Genomic DNA, 23,504 nt, shown 5'->3' with positions numbered 1-23,504 from the left:
GGCCTCAACGCAAGCAAACGAGATGTGTGTGATAAGTGATAGTGTGAATAACGATCGATTATTATTTGTTTCTCCAATACTAGCTCTACCATCAAGCGTACAGTCCCGAGCATTAAAACTATCCATAAGAAATTCTTTGCCGTCGTAAAATGCCCTGCGCCTGGCAAAGCTCGTTACCGTCCTTCAATCATGATTGCTTTCGTCTGACTCCCAAACTCCCATCAATCCGAACCCCATGCTTTGTAGTCAGACAATATTTACTCTGCCCAGAAACTGATTTTCTAAAGCTAGGCAGTAAAGGCATATGCAAGATGAATCAACTTAGTTTGTCTTTTTGACGTTGTAGATGAGCTCAGTGCCAAAAATGGAGTCCCAGAACTTGCTCGTGACGCCGAAACCGAGTTCGTAGTCGAGGAAGTGATGAGCAAGATGGTACTTCTTGAGTTCCTTGTACCAAAGAGGCAGGTTCTGGTGGTGAAGGAAGTAGTGTGTCAAATCGTAGCAGATGTAGCCAAAGAGACCACCGGCAAAGGCTCCGGTAGCAGCATGCCAGCTGTACGCAAAGACGGCATGTGCGAAATGCCAGAAAGGGTAAGCCAAGACCACAAAGAGCGTGGGAGGCATGACGAGGCGATACTTGTCCATGGGGAGATAGTGATGAATGCCATGGAGCAAGAAGTGCAGCGTAATGCCCACACGGTTGTCGGGCAGATAGCTAAGGCCAAGTCAGCACGAGATCATCAAATATCTGAAGTCATAGGCACTTACTAGTCGAGGTGGAACAGGAATCGGTGCAGGACATATTCGATAATAGACCAGAACCAGAATCCAAACGCAAAGTACCCAGCAGTGTAGAGCTGGTTGTCATAGCCCTGGGAAGCCATGTAGACGGCATACACGACGCAAGGTCCCCAGACGGTGGGAATCACCCACCAAGGGGTCTTGGAGAGAGGCTCGAGGAAGTTTCCGAACAGAGGCGCAGACTGGCCGCCCTTGTAGTGGCGAGGGCGATGGACTTGATCAAGGTAGAACTCCTTGGAGAAGCCGCCGAACCAAATCTGAGGGAAGAGGGGCCTGCTCAGATCAAGGAACTTGTGGCTCTTGTAATCGTTGTCGAAATCTGTATCCTTGCTCAAGTCCTCGGCGCAGGACATTCCGGTTCGAGGGTGGACGTAAGGCTCGCCGTTGGCAGTGGCATCGCCGTTGGCCGCCTTGGCAGCTCCATTGCCGTTGGCATTTCCATTGGCATGGCCATTAGCATGACCATTGGCGGACTTTTCGGAAATGAGGAAGCCGACCAGAGAGTCATCGAGGACGTCGTATGCGGCTTCGGAGTGCTCGTGGGAATCAGAATCCTTGAGGATCTCTTCGATATCGCGGCCGGCGTAGTCGAGGACAAGATCAGCGCCGCCGGGGTGATCATCGGCGAAATCGGTCACATCGTAGACCTTATTGCCAATGGAGACGTAGCAGGAAGTCTTGGAGTTGTGTGCTTCGACCTCGGCACGGGTGAAGGTTGGGAGGGTTCGCGACGGCATGTTGAAGCGGCGGTGGAGATAACAAACAGGTGGGAACGAGTGAAAGTCGAGACTGCAATTGAAGATCGATGTGATCAAATGGCGCTCAACTAGGAGACTATCCTCGCGGTGCCAGCCAGGAATGGGTGAAGCACGAGGACGAGAAGCGAAAGGGGGGCCAGGCAATTGCGATTGAAACGTAAAGGAACGGATGGGGGAGTTTATATCGAGGCAGCAATCGCTGGACGGAATGGAAGGGCGGCAAAGTTGGAGTCGCAGGGGTCCAGGGTGGTTTTTTTAATGAGGATCCCCATCCGTGTTAGCAGTGGAGTGGCGCTACAATGACCGCAAATAAGGCCACATTGACGGGTGCCACGGGGTAAAGACTTGGGACTCAGATTATTTGCCGGAACGACGAGCTCGGCGCGATTAGTATTCCAATGAGCGGTGGGCGATTGGCCTCATGGGAGCGGAGGTGGCTCATGATGCGTTCAAGTTGATCACAGCCCATCGGAGCTATCCAAGTTGGTGATACTGTAAGCTGGCTAGCGTGAGAGAGGCTGAATTTCCTATCCAGGAAATTAAAGATCTATCGCAATCAATCAGTATCAATCAGTCATCGCGATGCCTCGCTCTTGTTCTTGACTGCCTTGACCGGAACGCTGGAAGAGGCGGACAGACAAACAGACAGCCCTGACGGCGCGCGCATCGGAGTCTGCAACTTCCGAATCGTCCGAGCAGGGGATATTTGCTGATGGCTCCGAGATGAAAACCGTGTCTTGCAGCTCTGTTGTCGAACTAATGTCAGGGGGTATTTTCCGAACGATCCGGATCTGCCTCTAGCCGTTGAGGATGGATAGAATCAGAGCTGCCTCCACTTCTTTTCATAACTGTTTACCTCTGTTTCTGATTCACTGTCATGGAAGTTTGTCTCTGGCTGAGGCATTGACATCCATGCTATCAGCTCCCTCCTCCAATTCCGCGTGTCACCTCCCTCAGCCACAAGCGTGTTAGCTCATGCATGGCGCAGATCGACTTGCATGTCGAGGTTGAGCTTTTGCTGACGAGTCCACAATCATGCTCGTCAGCTCCCTGGGAAGATGCTTATTCTTATTCGCAACCGAGGCATGTATCGAACGAGTCAGCGGTGGCCAGTGACGGACTCGTCTCGAATGGGGTGGTGATTAGGGCACACTGAATGCGACAAAAATGCAGTTGATATGGGCAAGGATGAACTGATGGTGGAAGCTTTCTCTTCTGTTCAATGTTCAGGTCAAGTTCCCTCTCATGTTAGTGCTTTGTAGTAAATCGCCTATCGTCGGCTACGAGCCACAAGCGAAACGCAAGCCCTGGCGAAGTACAGTAGCTCATGTTTACCATAAAAAAAACAACGGTTGCACTGAAAACCATGAATATTCATTCGGTTGGTGATACTGTGAACGGCTGAGACGGCAGCCAGCGGGTCGGATTGTCTTGGCTGGACCTCTGACAACGTCGCAAAGCCACAGGCTGTGGACTCGCAAGCTCAAGTCTTGGGTCGCGAGAGGCCTCTCAAGCCACTCAGAGGCCGCAGCCTGGTACAGCTAACGCAGGCTGCTAAGGCTGAGGTGAGGGCGACAGGATGATCATGGGGCCTGGCGCAAAGACACCTGAGAGTGGAAATCCATGGCCGCCCAAAGTGGGAGCCAAGCAGCCCTGAAGCGCAGTTGTACTGTAACAGCCAAGTCTCGGTAGGGCACCTCGGGCTCTTGCGCATAGCAACCAGCCACAGCAAATCCGTCATCAAGTGGCAACCACTTATCGTCACCTTCTGCCCTTTAGCTTGTGCGCCGCCTCTTCCCTTCGCACTCAAGTCAGCTCTTAAACCTCTCCTCCCCTCTTCTCCTCGTCTGATTTCCCCTCCTGCTCTCCTCTGACGAACCGATACTCCTATCTACCCTCTATCGCGACCCTTGTATTCTATAACCCCGCGCTGTAGGGCTGCGTTACCACCATGCCGTCATTTTCCTTGCCGCGGGGCTCGTGGCTGCTGCTCTTCGCGGTCTGCCTCATCCTGTTGCCCGGCAAAGCTAACGCCTTTGGAGCTGGAAACATTCCCTCGATCGCTCAGGTTCGCACTGTCCCTTGGTAGCTATCGCCGAGGTCTTTATTAACGCGCGCATTCGGTATCTAGGTCGAAGGCCACAATTGGCGTCATGGAGGTGAGCAAGCTACCCCTCCCAGCACCTGTTTCGTCACATGTTGCTTACACCGCGTCTAGACATTGAGGATATGCTCGAGACGATCGCCTTCCTCAACGGAAAGAAATGGACTTCGATGCTTATCAAGCGTACTTACTTTGGAAATTGGCTGCGTGACTATTCCCAGGCCGTCGACATCGGCAGCTTGAAGGGCGTTAACGCAGAGACGATTCGCATTCTGGTAAGGACCCGCGCTAGATGCGCCAAACAATGTCCGTCGTCTAACCTCGGCAGGTTTGGGTACTGTCTTTCATGGCTCACGGCTATGCCACTGAGGAGTTCGAGGTGACCGCAGACCGTCTTGGTGTCTATCGCCCAGAGGAACACATCGACAACCCCCTTGGCTACGGAGATGGCGTCGACGCTCGCACTTTCGATAAACGGTTGCGCGGACCTGTCGAAAAGATAGAGACGCAGATAGACCCTCGCACTGGCATGAAGAATTATATCGCGAACGAGAACGGCAACTGGGCGACCAGCGCAGCTTATCTGCGATTCAGCTTTGCGCGCAGCATCCATTTCGGCCGCCTCTACACCAATGGTGCCAAGAAGGGAAAGAGGAGGACCTTTGCGAGGCCCTGCGATGTCTGGGTCAGGCTCTGCACACCATGGAGGACTTCAGCGCCCACAGCAACTACTGTGAGCTTGCCCTCCGTGAGCTTGGCTACCACTCTGTCTTCCCCCACTGCGGTTCGGGGACCGAAATCAACCTCCATGGCAAGCGCGTCTATCCCCTTGTTACCGGTACCTTTGGAGCTGTCGACTTCCTTCACTCCGTTATTGGAGAAGCTTCGGACCACTTTACCCAGTCCGAGGTTGACGAGGTCGACATTGCTCTCAAGAACGCCGAGGGAACTCGAAGCGGCGGAAACGGCGGCAGCGGCGAGAGGTCCTTGTTGGGTGGCTTCCTTGGAATCTCTTCTACACCAACCGACTTCGTCGGTCTGGTATCGAAGCTTCCCGGTGTCGGAGACGGCTTTGCTTCTCAGGCCAGAGACCTCCAGGCCAACTCCGAGGCCCAGGAGAGGCAGAACAGGGGTTATCAGGGAACTCGAGGCGACTTGTCCCGGGACAACGCTAACCAAGTGCCCGGTATGAGCCCCAACTTTGACCCTGTCAAGGTGGCCGGCCAGATTTACCCCATTCTCGAATTCCGAGACAAGGTTGTCAAGGCCATCAGCCGTGGAATCGCCAAGGTTCCTGGCCTTGAGAAGCTGCTCGAGAAGATCAGCGAGACTCTGACTGCCTTTATTCTGGGTCTCCTCGCTCCCTTCATCCGACCTATTATCAACCAGGTCTCCAAGGTCCTCAAGGATGGTTCTTCAGGCGTCATCACTGCCAGCGCCAACTCGCAATATGAGCCCTGGGACAACCCTCGATGCGATGACCCCACTCACTCCATGTTGTCCAAGGATCACTTTACCAACATCCTCAACTCATGCGCCGGTCGTGTTGCCGCTACTATCCTGCAGTACACTGTCCCGTAAGTAAAATCTCAGGTTCTATTCATAACCCTAAGCAGCATACTAACTAACCATAGGCGTGTTCTCTATGCCTGGGAGAACCCCCGTATTTCCGTCGATGAGATCTGCAATGATGTGCTTCGGGCATTCCACCATCCTGCCGCCCGCGACGAGCACGTTGAGATCCAGCGTGACATGTTCAGGACGGTGAAGAAGTGGGCAGATGAACATCCTCGACGCCACGAGCTTGCCCACCTCCTTTCTTCCGAGTCTGTTAAGCAGCATAAGAACCATATCCTCAACCAGAACTCGCACCGCGGCGGTGGTGGTGGAGGTGCTGGCTGCAACCACGGTACCTTTGGTGATATTTCCAACCTTGGTCACGGCAAGGTCGCGGGCTCCTTGTGGTCACACGTTAAGACTCGTGATCTCGATGCCATGGAGGGTAAGGATGGTGACCCAGGAAAGAACTATATGTCTACCTCGCCGGCGCCGCCCAGCCAGACCTCATTCGACTATGGCCAGAATCCTAGCTATGGGGGATCGGACACCGGGTATCAACAGGGTCCTCCAGGTGGCTACAACGCTCCGCCTCAGCCATCTTATGGTGGCTATGGCGGCCCTACTCCGCCCCAAGGATACGGCGCCCCGCCTCCGGGCCAGTACGGTGGTCCACCTCCCGGACAATATGGTGGTCCTCCCCCTGGACAGTACGGAGCCCCTTCTCCTCAACAATACGGAGGCCCGGGCTACGGAGCTCCTCAATATCCCCCTTACGGTCAACAGGGTGGCTATGGTGGACCTCCCGGCCAGCAGCCTCCGCCGTCTTGGGGCCAGTACCCTGGTCAGAATCACGGATACTAGACAACAACTACCCCCAATGGAAAATTAGCGGTGCAGAGCGATATGTTACATGAAGATCGCGGGGTTGGCATGGATCAATGGGGACTGGGATTGGATCGGGTTCAGGCAGGAATGATTTGTATACGGCCGTTGTGATATCCAATACCAAAAGAACGAGAGATGCTTCGTCGTAGAGGAGGGTATTCAAGTAGGTATTCTTGTCTAGTGAATATAAAGACGCAAAGATCATACATATCGTGGATACGATGCTATAAACCCTGACCACCAGCCAGGGTGTCTTTCAAAAGTGGAATGATGATCAAGTGACGCTGATGATTCTCCCTCCCTAAGCAAGCGCTTGCTCTGTCGCTATGATTTAGCCCCTCAACTCCTAGTCCCATGCCATTGCAAACAAGAAAAGCAACAAAGTATAGTAGTGCTGGAGATACAAAACATGCTAGATAGATGCTCATCTGCTCAGATATTCCCTCAACCGTTGCACCAGCACAGATAATTCACTTGATATTGGCCAGTCTCGAGGCCGTCATTACTTCCTGACTCTCCGTGGGTCTTGGGCCTCTGCAATGCGCGCGTCACGAATCTCCTTGGTACCCAGACTGCCGAGGCCGCCTTCAGATCGACGCTCCCAGCCACCGAGGCGGACGACCTGGCAGGTAGCGTTGTCGCCGTCAGAGGAAACCTCGGTGGCGTACGCGACAATGTTTCGAGCGCCCTCCTCGGGCGTACGAGCCTCCTTGACCACGTCGACGATCTCCTGGTCGCTGAGCGTGCCCGAGATACCGTCCGTCATGAGAACGAGGAACGAGTATTGAGCCGGTCCCATCTCGACGCGTGTGAGCTCGGGCTCAGCCGAAACACCGATCCGCTTGCTCTTCATGTCACCAAAGGCGCGGCTGTTGGCCAGGCCGGCGATGCGCTCCTCGCCGAAGCTATCGCCCGAGACCATCGACCCGGCCGGCGCGTAACGTCGCAATCGGCGGCTCTCTGTTGGACTACTGGGGTGGTGATCCGACGTCAGGGGTTGGGCGAGGCCGGTAGCAGTATCGCAGAGCAAGATACGGCTGTCACCCACGTGGGCACAGAGGAGTGTGGACTGTGCAGCAGGATGCCAGAAAGGAGCAGGAGTAGGTGTAGAGATGAGTGCGATCGAGGCTGTAGAACCCCCCTTGAAGCGTGTAGGGCCCCCAATGTCGTGTCCAGTCGGCGTCGCAGGGCTACCAAAGACCTCATCATTGTTCAGAGGTGTGTCTCCCACCCTCGAATCGTCCGGGTCTGCCTTTTGCGCCTGAGCTGACACAAAGTCGAGATCGGCTCGCAAGAAGGCGTAAGTGAGAACCGACTCTATCGTGATCTTGTGCCCTTCCCCTGGATTTTCCCTCGACAGAACAAAGTGTTCAGGGTGAAAGCGCCTAAAGTAGCCGCCAATGGTGTCCCTATACTCCTTGACCAGATTCTTTTCCATTCGAATAGCTTTTGAAAGATCCGAGACCTCAGCAGGCGGCGAAGTTGCGCTGTGCATTGGTTCTCCGTGTATGGGCTTGTCAGAGATACTATCATACTGGGGATCGGTCATCTTGGCATCTTTTTTTACTTCCTCGGGCCCTTTCATGTGAACCGCATTAAGAGCCTCCTTCTTGGTCGCTGATGGTTTTGATAATCGCGTCTTATGCTTATGGTCATGGTGGTGGTTGTGAATGGTGTTCTCCCGACCTGGCTTCTTCTTGCGCAAACTGCTCTGCAAGCCGAATTCCTCCGATGCCCTCTCGATATAGCCGGGCAGTTCGTCGCGGACAAAATCAGCGCATTGAAATCCTCCATGACCGTCAAATACACCAAAGTAGAAGACCTGAGGGTCTCCCCAAGCGCTGTCGGCTGCTGTTGCTTCCCCAGGCTTCTGCTGAACGCTCCTAGGCGCCCTCTTGGCAAAGGCTGGAAGGCTGATGGTGCCAGCCTGGTCTCTGTCCTCATTATATGGACGGCTTCCCCGAGCCGTTGCAACTCCCAAGTGATGTTTCGCTCGGCGCATTGGAATGCGCACCACAGTCAAGTCTCGGGTTGACGGGATATAGGGCGGGGAGACAGCGGGGGCCGACCCGGGGCTCGGAGTGTGAGGGGTCGAGGCATCGCGAGGCAGTTTGTGACCAGGCCCTCGGATGCGAGAGTCGGGATGAACCGATGAGGAAGGGAGATGTGTTACGAAGTATGTGTGGAATTCTCGTCGCGATTCTATCTCGGCGAATGACGGGGATTTTCGGCCTGGGTGTAGTTTCGGGCGCTTAGACCGGAGATGTCCTGATCCCTCGGATGAAGTCGCCCATGTCGAATATGCCGCAGAGAATCGCGAGCAATTGCTCGTTCCAGGCAGATTGTGTAACCGGCGCAGCGCGTTGGTCCTGCCATTGCAGCTGAACAGTCGGATATTGACGCAATTCGGGGTATAGCCGGTGGACGTGGACCTAAGAAGCCGGATCGCGGGGGTCGTGGCAGGATGTGTAAATGGAGCCATTGTCGAAGAAGAGTGCCTGAAATCGCCAGTCTTCGATCATCAGGGTCCCTTGGAAAACCGGAGCGCTGTGCAGGTTGCTGTCTGCAGAGCCATGGGGCGAGTTGCTGAGCGTCGGGCTGCGTTAGCGGAGGGGAACAGGGGGTGACGAGAGGATATCGGCGGCTCAGGACGGAGGATGTTGAGAGGGCGCGGACAGGATGCCAGCTTTGGATCGGGTGAAGATGCCAACAAGGCAATGATGGCGTCGGTCTTTTCTGCTCCTGAGTGAATCGCAAGAGCTTCGTCGAGGCACCCGTCGTTGCACAGACGAGTTGGCAAAGAAAGGTGCAAGATCTGGCTCAGCCCTGTTTGTTGGTTGTTGAAAAGTGACGATGATGGATGGACAACGATTTCCAGAGTGGAGCCGTCCCGGCCGGGATCGCTCTTCGGGATTGAGTATCTGGCCAACCAGAGAACAGAGTTGCCATGCTCCAGGCCAATTTGGCGGGGGCCACGTCGGGATTTCAGGGGCCGATACCCCGTTGCAATCGCTAAAATTAACGACTTGCGGGCGCACAGTCCTTGACTTTAGTGCGTCACTGTCCTGTAGGCTCCGATCCCCTGGCGCTGGAAAGGCGGTAGGTACAACGGATACGTACCTACTGGCAGAGTGAAGAAACGTCATTCGACCGCCAGCATCTTTATCAATTTCATCAGTTTTATCACGACGAGGCTTCGTTCAGCTACAGCTGTTGTGCCCTCCGGTCTATACACTCCCACGCCTCTACACAGGCTGACATCTCTCATGTCGAAAAATACCCATCACCTGGCAAATGGGCGAGTCCGGCACTGCAGCACCCGCCGAGGCGGACGGGTCCGAAGCTTCTAAGAGAGATCTTCCCCGGACAGTCGATGTCGATGCTGCCGGAGACATTGTTCTGGATGTGACCTTTGAGACTTCTATCGGCACTCTCAAAAAGTCTCGCAAAGCTGCCATTGCCGCTAGCAGAAAGGCCGGGATTCAACCCCCTAAGCCTTCGGATCTGAAGTCGAAGGTTCGGGTGGCATATCGTGTCAGCCTGGCAGTCCTGAAGAAGCACTCCAAGTACTTTTCCAACCTGCTCTCGAATTCGCAGTTCCGAGAAGCCAGAATTATATCGGATGCCCATGACAAGCTTGCGCAGCTAAAGATCAAGCCAGGGGAGGCAGACATCCAGGATCTACCCTGGATCCCCATCACGGATGATGACGATGCCACTCAGGCGGCAGGTCGGGAGAATGCCATGGAAGACATCTTAAACATTATTCACCAGAAGCCCCCAAAAACGTCACGCGGCACTATGTCATATGTCACGACCTTAGCCATTGTTGCAGATCGGTTCGACTGCGTGGCAGCTGTGGCCCGCGTTTTGAACACGGAACTCAAGTTCAAGTGGCCTCTGACGTCCAACAAGCCTCTGCGGAGCGAGGACGGGAAGTCCACAGACACGGAGCAAGTGCTTCGCCAGAAGATTCTTGTTGCCTGGCTATTGGGACAGCCGATGCGTCTGCAGCAGTCGACCCGAGAGCTGATCATGCGGGGATCGACTCTATGGAGCGAATTTCATGACCCTGAAGCGGATCTGCCTGCTGCTTGGTGGAACTTGCCAGATGGTATAGAAGGTAAGCCTCAGACTCGATGGAACGGGACTAAAGAGAGTAAAGGACTAATCGCGAGCAGAGGAGCTTCGATTCCGGCGTGAGTGTATACTCAACACCATCGCTTCTGTCCAACGTCACTTTCTCGCGTTGTTTTCATCTCGCGAGAGACAATGCAAGCTTGGATATGATTCCAGCGCGGCATGTGACTCGTTTCAACTTGGCCAGATGCTCAAGTTCCTTGTTGGCAAGAACTTGCTATTCCTGGTTGACTACAGCCCAGCATCACTGAATACAGTTCCTGACACAGCTATGATCGAGATTGAGGAACTGTTATCAACGCTGCAGCAGTGCCCCAGTTACCAAGTCGACAAGCACCACACTAACTGTGGGCTGCGGGTACGGCTCGAGCCCATCGTGGGATACATGCGTTCGATGTTATCGGCTAATGTCGTTCCAATATCCTATGCCAGTTGGAAGAAGCAACGAGCCGAAACCTCATGGGTGCCCTTGCAAGACCAAGCCTCTAACAACGATGTACCGCCCAAAAAATTCGCATTCACGAGGGCCCTTGCAAACGACCAAAGGCTACGACATGAGGGAGCATTCTACGTGGACCGTATGGCCAAGGCCATGTTCACGGCTGAAGAGTGGGACTGGACCCCTGAGAGTTGATTAAGAGGAAAACAAGACTTGCTTGTTGTTGCGTGTTTTGGTAAATAGACTGAGATGAACTCATGAAGAATAGAGAAGCCGAACCGAATCGCACATGATTACACGCTAGGTGCGCTTCAATTTGTCACTTTCGTCTTCCTCCTTACGCCGATCCTACGGTGGTGGTCTTCTCGGTGGGGATGTTCTTGGGAACGGTAGAGCTAGCATGGCTCTCGGTATCGTTGACAGCGGCAGCAGGGGCCTTGGCCTTCGTGAAGGGCCAGCGGCCGTGGGTCTCGTGGAACCGCATGACGATGAAACCGAGCATGACGCAGATCCAGTACAGGTTGTACGAGATGACAGAGCCATAAGTGGCCGAGTTGGTCCAGCCCAGGATGGCGTTGAAGATACTCCAGCCGTTTTGGATGGTATCGGTAGAGGCACAGCACTTGAGAGAGTCAGAAGGGAGAGATTCAATGTGGGAACAAGGTTATCTTACGTTGACGTGCCAGACGCTCTGGTCGATATCATAAGAGCCAGGGCCATTGCCAAACTCGTCAGCCTCGCCGCCAATGTACTCGTTCCACTTGGCCATCTCGAAGCTCCAGACGGAGCGAGAGAAGAGACCAGCACCGACGAGATATAGAAGGCAGGTCGAGACAACGAGGAAGAGTTGGAGCTTGGTGCTCGAACCACCCCTGAAGCAGTCAGCACTTGAAGGCGGTTCAAGATAGGGAAGCAAACTTACTTGTACAGAACGTAACCAACGAAGCAGCCAGCAAGGAGGCCGACGACGGTGGGCAGGGGGATGGACTTGGCCGAGGCGGAGAAGGATACACCGGCAACGAAGACGACAGCCTCGATACCCTCACGCAGGACGGTGATGAAGGGAAGGACGAACATGGCGTACTTCTCGAGCGACTTCTTGACCCAGCCCTTGGAGCCGGCCTTGAGGGGAGACTCGAGGGCCTTGGCGAGCTTGACGCGCCACTTGGCCTGCATCTTACCGACACGGAGCAGAGCAGCGCCCATGACGGAGATAATAAGGGAGGCGAAGAGGGAGAAGGCGCCCTCGTAGTAGTACTCGTGCTTGTCCCACGAGTTGCTGCCGACGGTGTAGAAGACGCCGATGAGGGCGGCGGCAACGATCATGCAGATGAAGAAGCCTATGCCGGTGCCGAGCCAGACCTATGAGCTGTGTTAGTATCGTGAGTTGTGGAAGGGTGGAGGAGTGGTGGCTTACCTGGCGTCTAAGCTGCTTGTACACCTTGATATCGCCATTGGGGCCGTCGAGAGTCTGCTTGAGGAAAGCAAGCAGGACCGAGACGATGATGACGGTCTCGAGAGTCTCTCGGAAGACGACGAGGAAGACGGGAACCGCAAAGACGTCGACGGCCATGATGATGGATTTTTTTCTGAGGACTACAGAGTCAAGATGAGGGGAGAGTCCAGCTCAGAGGGGAGGAGGGTTAGAAAGGACGATAAGAAGAGGGCAACGAGGTGTGGCAATGGGTTACACCGGGTCCTTTTTGGGTGTGAGGGCTTGAAACTAGCGGCGCGAGGTAGCGGCGAGCTTGATCTGATAAAGGATCATGGACTGTAATTCACGGCCGACGGAGACGGATCAGATAAACCTGGGATCGGTTCGTCCTAAAGTAAGGGAGGGGGTGGAAATGAAACCGAGCAAGAAGAAGAGCCACGGACCGTGGTATTTACTCATAGGCTACGCTAACTAATACGGCAAGTTTGCAAATCTTGAGAACCACATGGCAGACGAGAAACGAGAGAAGCGGAAAGGGCTCCATTGTGTCGGATCCCAGAGGACCGGGTTGGCCCCCTCAATCCATGCATATTGGGGTGCAAAAACGGGCGATCAAAAGGCTCAGCTGGGGGGCTGCGGATGGGGCCTGTGGCTTGTTGCTAGCAGTCGAGGTTCGGCAAGGAATTGCCGTGACGTGGGATGTTTCTTCTGTTTGTGTAGAGAAGGGGGGCGTGTGTTTAATTCGATTGCTACTGAGAGGATGTGAGTGGATGCCCTAGATTTCCCTCAGATGGCGTTGCAGCTTATTCGGTTGGTGTTGGTGGTGGTTGAGTACGGTACAGTAGTTGAGGCATCTCGACTGTGGTCTGTGGAGATGCACAAGACAGGTGATTTTCCCTTACAGTTCCGACACATTTCGTAGCGAACTGCTGGGCGTTAATTGTGAGCTCACTTTTTCTATTCTCGGGTTCATTTTCGTAGATTGATTGATATCGGATTTCCTCGGAGGATCTCGGTCAGTGTAAAAACAGACAAGGATGCTGAATAGAGGCATGGCACGGGTTGCGATCGACAGCAGCAAAGTCATGCGACAATGTTGAAACTGTGGATGGCTACATGGCGTCCAATTGACTCGAGGACCCTGGCGAGAAAGCAGCCTCTACCCCACAATGCATGGCTGGCTTCCTCGGGCAAGGGAGACAACGAAGGGATGTCCATCCTCGTGCGTGTAAGTCTAGCGGTGCCTCTAATTTAGTTTGGGATTCTGGCAGGATGGGGGTTTGATGTTGTCTTTTTTTCTTTCTTGATCCTCTTTCTTAATGAAGCATCTCGTATGAATCGTCAAAGGAGGCAAATATCGGATTGATGATGCTGCGGTTCTTGCGGTTACGTCAAACAAGATGAATCCGTGGGTGTTGGCGGCAGTTCAGTTCAGTTCAGTTCAGCTGCAGTCACAGGAGGATCCCGGCCTGATGGAGACACGGGCGGCCGACGGGCGGGCAGACAACATTCACGGGCCTCTTCTGCCGAGGCTGTCATGATGGTGATGCTTTTTTTTTTTTTTTCTGGCGTCTTGTGATCAAGATCAAAGCTTCTGGAATCAAGGTTATCAGATCATCAGATACCGATTATCTCTGCGATTATCTGATCTACACCTGATGATCAAAACATCAAACAACCGCCACCATTGAAGCACGATCGAGAACGCCAGCAGGCCAGACCGTAGGACATTGTCCTTCTCTGTCTCGGACACACGCAGCAGGTCTCGTCTGTCAGACCACTCATCCCTCTAGACGCCCATGGATTGGCTTCTCGACCGTTGATGGGGTCCACCCAGGGTCGTTTATCGAATGCACCGCGAACTTGTGGCTGGGCAGGGACGGGGATGAGGTGTGTCCAGCTCGGCTTTGACGTGCCGTGAGACCCTCTTTTTTCAGGCGCCTCTTGGGCCTATCTCAAAGTGCGGAATTGGTCTCGTTGCGATGAGTTTCGAGAAGAGTCCCCCCTCGTCGCCAATGTCGCCTGTCGATCCATGCGCGATGTCTACCCTCAAGAGTAGGTAACAGAAACCCACGGCCGAGAGCCGATCGCCGAGACTCTGCACGTTGATGATTGCGGGTGAGCCGTCTTGGCACGGGATACTTGAGGCGACTGCAGGGTCCCCACGGCAGAGAAAGCTCCATCGACGAGGATTAGCATCATGATCAAGGGCCAGGGTCGGGACAAGCTTCAGCCCAAGCTTCTTTTCGTTTGGCGCCCATGCGAGTATCCATGCAAGTTTCTGCGTCGGTGCCGGTAACGGGTGGCACCACACCTGGAACCTAAGGTAAGCGGACCTTTTTCAACTCTGATCAACAAGTCTGGGCTAGCCCATGAACAAGAGTCAGAGGGGAACACGAGGAAAAAAGGGTTGCGATTGATAAGATGAAGAAACGGAAGGTGGGACCACCTTGACCGTCTAGGACTAGGCAGGTTCTAGCTACAACTGGGCCTAGCCAACTTACCGAAAACTCAGCTCCTGCAACAAAACACCAACCACTTACACCGTCCAATGCATGGCCCTCTCAAGCCACAATGGACCAACAGCTGCTCATCTTATCCATCTCCAGGCTAATGGAGGGTCAGCCCAGTTGAGCCAGCCTAGACTGGGCTAGCTCTCGATTCCGCCGTCGTGGTTTTCTCTTCAAGCTCTCGATCGGCTCATGGCCCACGGCCGGCCCATCGCCTTCTCAGTTTGAATCCATCATGCGCCGCTCCAATTCTTCTGCGTGCACTTGCTTTCCTTCCGGCATCGCTTCCCTGCTACTCGTTCGCATACGCCCACCCGCGCGTGGGTATAGCTCCTCAGACATGGATGGAGGGATGGATCACCGTGCCGCAGACAGCTCAATTGGGCGCTTGACTCGGCGCCTGCTATTATTATTTATCAATCTCTCCTCTCGTGTGCCCGGTACAACATCACCCACGCATTCTCTGCATCATTGATGGGATGCTGCATCCATTTCCCCATGCTCGTGAGCTGATCATCCCATCGTCGTCCTCTTATTCCGCGACCCCCATCTAATCCATTCCGCCTTGTTCGTTGCTTGCCTCAAGTTCCGATCCACGGTGGACGGACGAACTGTGGGACACCACCTTGTGTTGCCTCCCGTCTGCAAGCTCTAATAACTGCATTGTTGAGCTTATCTCCTCTTCACCCTCCTCCTCCTCCCCCCATCCCATCTTCCTATCCTTGATACCCTCTTCCCCCCTTGTGTGTTGATGAGCTCGAGGTAACTTGTGTTACTCTCCATTCCTTCACAATGCTCTTCAACTCTCTTCCCTACGCAGCAGCCTCGCTGCTTGCGCTCCCTCAGCTGGCTGCCGCTGCCACGAGGAAATATGACTTCGACATTGGCTGGGTCAGAGGAAACCCTGACGGTGCCTACGAGCGTCCAGTTATTGGAATCAATGGCAAGTGGCCTATTCCTAGTATCGAGGTCGACATTGGTGACAGGGTCATCATCAATGCCCACAACAACCTGGGCAACCAGTCCACCTCGCTGCATTTCCACGGCCTCTACATGAACGGAAGCAACCACATGGATGGTCCTGCTGGTGTGGTTCAATGCCCCATTACCCCTGGCACAACCTTTACATACAACTTTACAGTAAGAGAACTCCTTCAACCAATTCCTTCATTCAGTCGACTAACAACTGCAAAAGGTTGACCAGCCCGGAACCTACTGGTACCACTCGCACACCAGCGCTCAATACCCCGACGGCCTGCGCGCTCCCTTCATTGTCCATGACAAGAAGTTCCCCTACAAGGATGACTATGACGAGGAGCTCATCTTCACCCTCTCCGACTGGTATCATGAAGAGATGCAGACTCTCATTCCCCAGTTCATGTCCAAGTCCAACCCCTCCGGTGCCGAGCCCGTTCCTCAGAACGCCCTCATGAACGAGACCACCAACTACACCCTGTCCGTCAAGCCCGACACGACCTACCTGTTCCGAACCATCAACATGGGTGCCTTTGCTGGTCAGTACCTTTGGTTCGAGGGCCATAAGATGCGCATCGTTGAGGTCGACGGTATCTACACTGAGGCTGCTGAGGCTGAGATGATCTACATCTCTGCTGCTCAGCGTGTGAGCTTCCTCCTCACCACTAAGAAGGACACCTCCAAGAACTTCCCCATCGTCGCAAGCATGGATACCGTAAGTGACCTAAAACCTGCAGTGTCATCGAGCAAAAACTCATCCTCACTCTCTTAGACCCTCTTTGATGTCCTTCCCGACGACCTCAACTACAACGCCACTGGCTGGCTCGTGTACGACGACTCCAAGGACAAGCCCGAGGCTGCCACTGTCGACACCCTCGATCCCTTTGACGACATGACACTCGTCCCCTACGACAAGATGGATCTCCTCGGAGAGCCCGACCACGAGGTGACCCTCGATGTCATGATGGACAACCTCCGCGACGGTAAGAACTACGCCTTCTTCAACAACATCACCTACACCGGCGCCAAGGTTCCCACACTGTACACGGTCCTCAACGCCGGCGAAGACGCCACCAACCCCACCATCTATGGCAGCTATACCAACTCGGTGGTCCTGAAGAAGAACGAGATTGTCCAGCTCGTCGTCAACAACCTCGACTCGGGCCGCCACCCTTTCCATCTCCACGGACACGCCTTCCAGGCTGTCTTCCGGTCCGAGGAAGAGGCTGGTATCTGGGCAGACACCAAGGTCCCCGATAAGGACCTCCCTGACACTCCTATGCGCCGTGATACCCTCGTCATCTACCCCAATGGCAACATTGTCATGCGCTTCAAGGCCGACAACCCAGGTGAGATCCCCCCAGCCATATGAAAGATCAATTTCTAACCAACTTCTAACAGGTGTCTGGCTCTTCCATTGCCACATCGAGTGGCACGTCATCTCTGGTCTCATCGCCACCTTTGTCGAGGATCCCCTTACTCTGCAGAAGACCATTGAGATCCCCAAGAATCACCTCGACGCCTGCGCCGCCGCTAACATGGCCACCAAGGGTAACGCTGCTGCCAACACGGCCGACTACCTTGACCTCACTGGCGAGAACAAGCCTTCTAGACCCCTCCCCTCTGGGTAAGTTTCCTGACATCTATTCTCGATCTTCATATTGTAAGAGACATTCCATTAACACGTCATCGTAGCTTCACTCCCCGCGGCATCGTCGCCCTCGTCTTCAGCTGCATCTGCGGTATTCTCGGTGTGGCTGTTGTCGCCTGGTACGGTTTCGCCAAGGCCCCTGAGGATGCCACTCCTGGCACCCTTGGTGCCGGCATTGTCGAGGGCAGCGACTCTGGTGACTCGCATCCCGTGCAGAAGGGTCCCCAAGGAACTACTGCCACGGCGAGCGCTTCAGCAGGGAATTGACCGATGGACTGGTTGAGAGGAAAATTCATGGGAGCCACTGGAGTTGCTACCACGAGAGTTGGATGTCATGATTTGAGTTTGAATATACCATCTTGTTGATTCTTTCACTTTGGCTAGACCATACCGTCAATTTAATCCTTCGCTATCTTGGCAATGCTTGTTCACTTAGACTTGTGCCTCTCTAACACCAGAGTTATATGAAGCCAGGTCATGAAACTGGGTGGTGAAGCTGAGCTCATGTCTTCAGCCATTTGCGGGTGATTCCATGATTAGCTCTCACATCTCCCTCCCCTTTATCTATTCGAGTTTGGCAAGACTTTTCAAAGAATGAAGATGTAAATCTCGTTCAATTCCAGCGAGTGTGTATCCGACATCCGTCTACAATTAAGAAGATATAGAAAAAGGAACAAAACAAAGAAAAGGGAATACCCTCAAGAGAAAAAAGGTATGTGTACAACGAAGTCTAAACGTGCACCCGCTAAATCCCAGTGAGAAAGATTTCCGTGATTATCTCCTCCAACAATCAATCAGCGATTTTCCTTCCTTCCTCCTCCTCCTCCTCCTTTAGTGAGGACACTGCATTTCCCCTTAACCCAGTAATTCACCTCCCTTCCGAGGTTGGAATCATCAAATCCGTACCTCTTACGCCGAGTCATGCAGGTCCGGGGGGCTCGTATAATGTCCCCCATAAGTCTTCCCTAGAGATTGCGCCTTGTTGAGACGAGGCGTTGTTGAAATGGCTGAGAAAACAGGCTGATAAGCCGGTTTCCGTCAGTCAGAAGTTGATAGACAGTGAGAAAAGTCGAAAGGTCGCCAGCAAGGAACTGGGTTCACCATCCCAGTCGATGGCCGTGGCCAGAATCATTAAAACAGTTATCCCGAGGGACTATAGAAAGTTCCGTCGAATTTAAGCCTTCTTGGCCTTGGGTCGGGGAAGACCCTTCTCCTTGCGGGTCTTGATATCGATCTCAGCCAGCCCTTGGCTCGCATTGACAAGCTGAACGATGTTGATGAACTGCTTGATGAACATGAAAGGGAAGCTGACGCCAGCAATGATCCAGGGGACGGTGGAATCCATCTTGTTGGCTCGGGCCAGTTCGAGAGCGGCGGGGCTGAAGGGATCAGGGAAGATCTGTTCCAGAATCGATGTGTTGACCTGAGCACCGGCCTGGAGCTCGGCGCCGACCTCCTTGACAGGCTTGATCAGGTAGGGGGAGACGAGAGGAGACGAGAAGCAGAGGAGGTAGAGCGCGATGAAGAACAGCTCGTTAAGGGCGCAAAGGGCAAAGAGGACGTTCTAGAAGATGTTAGTTGCTTTGGGGGCGAATTGCGGACGAGTGAGGGGTTGGCGCACCTTGTTGGTATAGTAGAGGCTGAGAAGCCAGTTCTGGCTCGCATCGATGTTCTTGTGGCTCGAATCGGTGCCCGAGACAACAAGGGTGGCATACATGTGCATGTAGTGGCTGGCGAGATCAAGGGCAATCAGACCCTGGAAGACGATGGCCCATCGAGGGAACGCGGATGACAGGAAGACAATGAGACAGGCCGTGGTGCAGCGATCCGTCACCATGTCGAGGACGGCGCCGAAGCGAGTCGACTGTTCGTAGATGCGCGCGACGTAGCCATCGAGGGCATCGAGGAGACATGAGACACTGTAGAGGAACGAGCACGTGCGAGGATGGAGGGGCATGTAGTAGAGGGATGCGATAGCGAGGACGATTCGCGCGTAGCCTGGAGGGGTTGTGTCAGCGACGAGAATAAGGCTTGAGCGACAGCACAGCTCGTTATACCAATGAGGTTGGGCCAGAAGAGGAAGATGTTCTCGCGAGGGGCACTGTCCGAAGCATCCGGAGCGCCGTGAGCAGCGCCGTTGCCGTTGGTGTTGCTGGAGCCGTTGGCCTTGACATCGCGTTCCGAGTCAGATGAAGAGCTGCCAGCCTTGGCGGCCTGTCGTCGGGTTCGCGGGCTCATGATGTTTGAAGCTGAAGACTGCGCGGAGATGGTTTGGAGGAGTCGCGATAACGGTTGTGGCTTATCGTCCGCTGACGACCACCTTTGTCGAGATACGGATAGTGGTGAGACTGGTTGCGAAAGGGGCAGGGGTAGCTTGGCGCTGTTGAAGCTATCGTCAGGGCCGTCAAGATATAGGAAGCAGCGCGCGGTGAAGAATCGGACTCGTTGAGGAGCAAAGGAGCGGATGAGAAGTTAAAAAAAAAACAGAAGAGGGAACCAAAAAAGTCGGGCAAGGTTCTAGAGTGATGACAGCGGAAGGCGGTAGGTACTCGTCCTCTAGAGGCTCCCTTTTCCCACTGGATGGATTGGATGGATTGATGGAATGGGATGCTTCTGCCAAGAGTGGCAGGGGCTTTTTCGGTAGGCTCGGGCACGCTAGCGGGCCGTTTAGAGCTGTAGAGTGTGTGGATTTTATTAAAAGTGGTGATAATTTAAAGCGGCATCAAAGTCTGAAGCTGTTCAAAATCAGCACCCGCCAAACCACGAGATCCCCTGAATTGATCCGCTCGAGGCAAATTGTCAGACAGGGCCAGCGCGGCCTTCTCCACCATAGAGGCTGATTTCTGTCAAGATGCCAGCGTGCACCTCACTCACCTCACGCTCCAGCACGTACGATTTGCACTGGCGGTCGAGAGACGGGCCGCCGAGGTTCTGATGACAAAGCGGGCAGTTTCGCAGTCTCAAACTTGACAACACACGTTGCCAAGCTACGCGCCGTGACTTGGTCGACTGGGCCGCTTAGCTGCCAGGCTAGCCCTGACGTCGCATTGTGCGTGCTGGGCGAGAGATAGGGAGACACAAGAGGCTGATCATCCGCTTGATGTGCATTAGCGGCCATCTGGTAGGAGATAAGAGAGGCTATCATGACTCCTCTGCTCTCTCATGCGGCGCGACGGAATAGCCGCGATGGGATGATAACTATGGACCTCGGTGTCACAGATTGCGCGCATGGTCTGGTGCATGCCCGATCATGTACGCGGTTACGGGACACGTAAGTGAGTGCGTGAGTTCATCAGCAAAACTTGTTCGCACAGAATTTCGTACCCGTTTATGTACTGTCTGAGTCTGTCTCCGAGGACTTCCACGTTGGGTTTGTTGGTACATTCTGCTGGCCTGTCTCATTGGATGGAACAAACTTCGAGTGAGGCAACGACATCCAATCTCGAGGCAACGACAAAGTTTCTACACACAACTCGGATACCAATATCCAAGTTCATATACGCATTCTCGCGAAATCACCGAATCAGGCACCTGAGAACAGTTGTTGCTGCCCTCCAACAAAGCCATAGGACGACATGTACGTCATCTGCGAGATTACTATGGCTTGGCTCCCTCCATGAGATGCCGTCCTCACCGTCCAAGCCAAGCCTCGTGCACCAACTCATTCATCACATCCCTCGCTTGCCTGTCCCGGACAAACCACAGCAGATAACTACTTAATGAATGCAATATCAAAAGGACGAAGCCTGACGTGTCGTGGGGTTTGCCGTCTTTAGCACCCTCGTCGCGCAAACTCAATTCAAGCCACTCCCATGACCTTCCCTTGCCCTGCCCCTCACCACTTGATATCCCGCGTAAAGTGCCCAGCTACAGCAGCTAAGCAGGCAGATCGATCAACTAGCAGAGGTCAAGGGCTAATCTCGTATCGAGACGATGAAGCTACAAGGTAGCTAGACTACATCAACCGACGCCTGGCTTGATGCCATTTCTCGGCATCGCCAAGTCCCGGCTGGTTACTTCGGGAAGTGTGTAAGCGGCTCCAAGTCATTTACACGGAAGCTATTCGACGCGCAAGTTGAACGCGCGGACAGGCAAGCAAGCGAGAGTCTATACATATAAGCGAATGCAGCCGGATCGAGACAAGGTAGTTTCTTCCTCGACTACATGACACCCCTCGTTTTCCCTGGACAGGGCCCAAGAGAGCTAAACCTCGAGCTCGGGGCCGCCGGGGAGTGGAGAGGGATTTTGCGGGATAGCCGACAAGACAAGCTTTCGCAACGGGATGGTGACATCGAGAAAGGGTAGGTCTGAAAGGAGGACCCCTTAACCAAACAGCTCTTCCAGCGATGACCTGATTAAGCCTGCATATCTCTCGAACCGGGATCAATCATGTCGCCGGTGAACCGCTTCTCTCATGTCTCAGGTAATCAGCAAGGGTCAAGAGAGGAAACAAGAAAGTCTGGGGATGGCGGATCCGGAACCCGGGCGACGATCTCTCAACAAGCCCAAGCCCGCCCGCAGCGGACAGCATTAGTATTAGCAGTCCAAAGCTCGTCAAGCTCATGCCCGTGACACGATATCCTGGGCAAGATTGGTGGTGGTGGTTGGCCCGAGGGAGGCTAAGGCCGTTTGAACCTCCAGTACTAAGAGCCACAGCTCGTTCCCCCCTCCCCGCGAGGAGAAAAAAAAAAGGGTGCTTGCCGTATGGTTAAAGGTTGTTGGCCGCGGCCTTTGTGCCTTGCATCAGGGAATGTCACCGGCCGCGCTAGTTTTCCCTGGCTTGGGATGTGCTGCAGCTTGCTCTGCCGGCTGCTCCGTCTTCAAACTCTTAAACTCGAGGCGACGACGAACAAGAGTCAAAGATTTTGTTGGGTGATCCTTAATAGATATCCTCTCGTCCGCAAAATGTTTCCCTGTCCTATAATTGGAGTCGCGGTGCTACGTTGCCGGGCCCGCTAGTGGCATTACCAAGCCCGAGGATATGGGCATTGGCCGGTCTCGTCCCGTCTCGTCGTCTCATCTTGTCCGGGTGGTCGAAGATGGCTTGGGATGGCGCCGCGGTGGTCAGGGCTCCGCTCCCAGGGCTACTTGGCCGGCAGCCAGCGAGCGAGAGAGCGCGCGTCCAAGGATGGTCAGGCCCCTGTTGTGTCATGTCGACGGCTGGCTTCACTTCAGTGGACACCCCGCGTCGTCCATTTAGGCGTCTCAGTCTTGACCTGAGAAGAGCTTCTGTCTCGGGCTGACTCTCGATTCAGACTCTGTCTCGTCCCGTTTGGACTGGTGAGGAGATGCCGTGTTACCCAACTGGATATCAGATGCCACCACTCAAAAGCCCTCTGGGGCTCCCCAGCTGCCCAGAGTCGCCTCAGTGGATAGGCCCGTTGTGGATGAAGGGACCTTGACCTGCTGATAGACGCCTCTGTGGATATCCCGGAGCCCCTCTTGTCTCTGGTGCTGATCCCCCTCCATTTACCAAGGATCTATGGGAGCTTGATCCCATCATGCTCGACCGGGAGGTAGCTCAATCTCCTCCTTTGCTCAAGCCTCCCCCTCGAGGCGCATCATGAGATGGGATTTCAGCTCAACTCGGCTTAACCTTCCCCGGTGCCATCAACAAGCTTCCCGCCTCCAGAAAAACTCGGCACCCTCTCGTTCACCTTGACTTGGGTTGCCGCCCCACGACACACGTCACTGGTGGGCAGGGTCTTTGTTCTGCGGGCATGATGGACCATTATGGGGCATGGAGGGGCATAACGCAGGAGGCAAAGCAATAAACAGACACGGTCAACGACCTACGTTAGGGCTTTTGAAATTTTTGTTGGTTTCGGCAGTTTTGGTCACATCTAGAGAACTGACTGATACGAAGTACCACGCCTAGACAGAGTGCCAGCAACGCCAGCAACTCGTTCATTTCGCTCCTCTCTCAGAGCAATTTCGTTGCTACTGTTCCTCTCTCTTACACCAGACGACTTCCGGCTCATTCTCTAGGCCCTAGACAACCCTCCTTGACCTACCCTCACGACGTAGTAACCCCAGGTCCCGGGCTAGTATATCCACGCTACGACTGTGGCTCATTCCCCTGGCTTCAGATTCTGGGATCGCCGCCTCTTTGCCCCTCGGACCATACAACCTCGCAGCAAGCCAGCAGCCAGCAAGCAAGCCAAGCCAAGCTTCGCACAAGCACAACACAGCACAACGCATCCATCGCAGCACCGCAAGCCACCCCAAACAGCATCCTCAAGCCCC

The 23,504-nt window shown here is 54.2% G+C and overlaps 7 protein-coding genes across 7 annotated transcripts; 3 read left to right on the top strand and 4 right to left on the bottom strand.

Annotated features, from left to right (window-relative positions):
• Window positions 1-321: 321 nt before the first annotated feature.
• On the bottom strand, window positions 322-1,538 carry MRS44_002668 (uncharacterized protein; the record flags this gene model as incomplete). The annotated part of the gene is made up of 2 exons (XM_046268135.2): window positions 322-715; window positions 769-1,538. The coding sequence occupies 2 exons, from the start codon at window positions 1,536-1,538 to the stop codon at window positions 322-324; spliced, it is 1,164 nt and encodes a 387-aa protein (XP_046136779.1).
• Window positions 1,539-3,510: 1,972 nt separating this feature from the next.
• On the top strand, window positions 3,511-6,084 carry MRS44_002667 (uncharacterized protein; the record flags this gene model as incomplete). The annotated part of the gene is made up of 6 exons (XM_065622911.1): window positions 3,511-3,627; window positions 3,691-3,718; window positions 3,778-3,938; window positions 3,992-4,348; window positions 4,402-5,240; window positions 5,298-6,084. The coding sequence occupies 6 exons, from the start codon at window positions 3,511-3,513 to the stop codon at window positions 6,082-6,084; spliced, it is 2,289 nt and encodes a 762-aa protein (XP_065478983.1).
• A 526-nt stretch (window positions 6,085-6,610) lies between these two features.
• MRS44_002666 (uncharacterized protein) lies at window positions 6,611-8,590 on the bottom strand (the record flags this gene model as incomplete). The annotated part of the gene is made up of 1 exon (XM_046275196.2): window positions 6,611-8,590. One exon carries the CDS (start codon window positions 8,588-8,590, stop codon window positions 6,611-6,613), a length of 1,980 nt encoding a protein of 659 aa, XP_046136777.1.
• Window positions 8,591-9,402: 812 nt separating this feature from the next.
• On the top strand, window positions 9,403-10,882 carry MRS44_002665 (uncharacterized protein; the record flags this gene model as incomplete). The annotated part of the gene is made up of 2 exons (XM_046268134.2): window positions 9,403-10,231; window positions 10,290-10,882. 2 exons carry the CDS (start codon window positions 9,403-9,405, stop codon window positions 10,880-10,882), a joined length of 1,422 nt encoding a protein of 473 aa, XP_046136776.1.
• A 142-nt stretch (window positions 10,883-11,024) lies between these two features.
• On the bottom strand, window positions 11,025-12,260 carry MRS44_002664 (uncharacterized protein; the record flags this gene model as incomplete). The annotated part of the gene is made up of 4 exons (XM_046268133.2): window positions 11,025-11,309; window positions 11,361-11,559; window positions 11,610-12,049; window positions 12,105-12,260. The coding sequence occupies 4 exons, from the start codon at window positions 12,258-12,260 to the stop codon at window positions 11,025-11,027; spliced, it is 1,080 nt and encodes a 359-aa protein (XP_046136775.1).
• A 3,164-nt stretch (window positions 12,261-15,424) lies between these two features.
• On the top strand, window positions 15,425-17,525 carry MRS44_002663 (uncharacterized protein; the record flags this gene model as incomplete). The annotated part of the gene is made up of 5 exons (XM_046268132.2): window positions 15,425-15,772; window positions 15,828-16,322; window positions 16,380-16,956; window positions 17,009-17,234; window positions 17,303-17,525. The coding sequence occupies 5 exons, from the start codon at window positions 15,425-15,427 to the stop codon at window positions 17,523-17,525; spliced, it is 1,869 nt and encodes a 622-aa protein (XP_046136774.1).
• Window positions 17,526-18,432: 907 nt separating this feature from the next.
• MRS44_002662 (uncharacterized protein) lies at window positions 18,433-19,496 on the bottom strand (the record flags this gene model as incomplete). Its single annotated transcript, XM_046268131.2, has 3 exons — window positions 18,433-18,822; window positions 18,880-19,256; window positions 19,316-19,496. The coding sequence occupies 3 exons, from the start codon at window positions 19,494-19,496 to the stop codon at window positions 18,433-18,435; spliced, it is 948 nt and encodes a 315-aa protein (XP_046136773.1).
• Window positions 19,497-23,504: the final 4,008 nt, after the last annotated feature.

The sequence above is a fragment of the Fusarium solani genome (assembly GCF_023522795.1).
Source record: "Fusarium solani strain SB1 chromosome Unknown bctg00000001, whole genome shotgun sequence".
Classification (NCBI taxonomy): domain Eukaryota; kingdom Fungi; phylum Ascomycota; class Sordariomycetes; order Hypocreales; family Nectriaceae; genus Fusarium; species Fusarium solani.
Note: the sequence above shows the minus strand (reverse complement) of the source record. Positions and strands in the feature narration are given on the sequence as shown.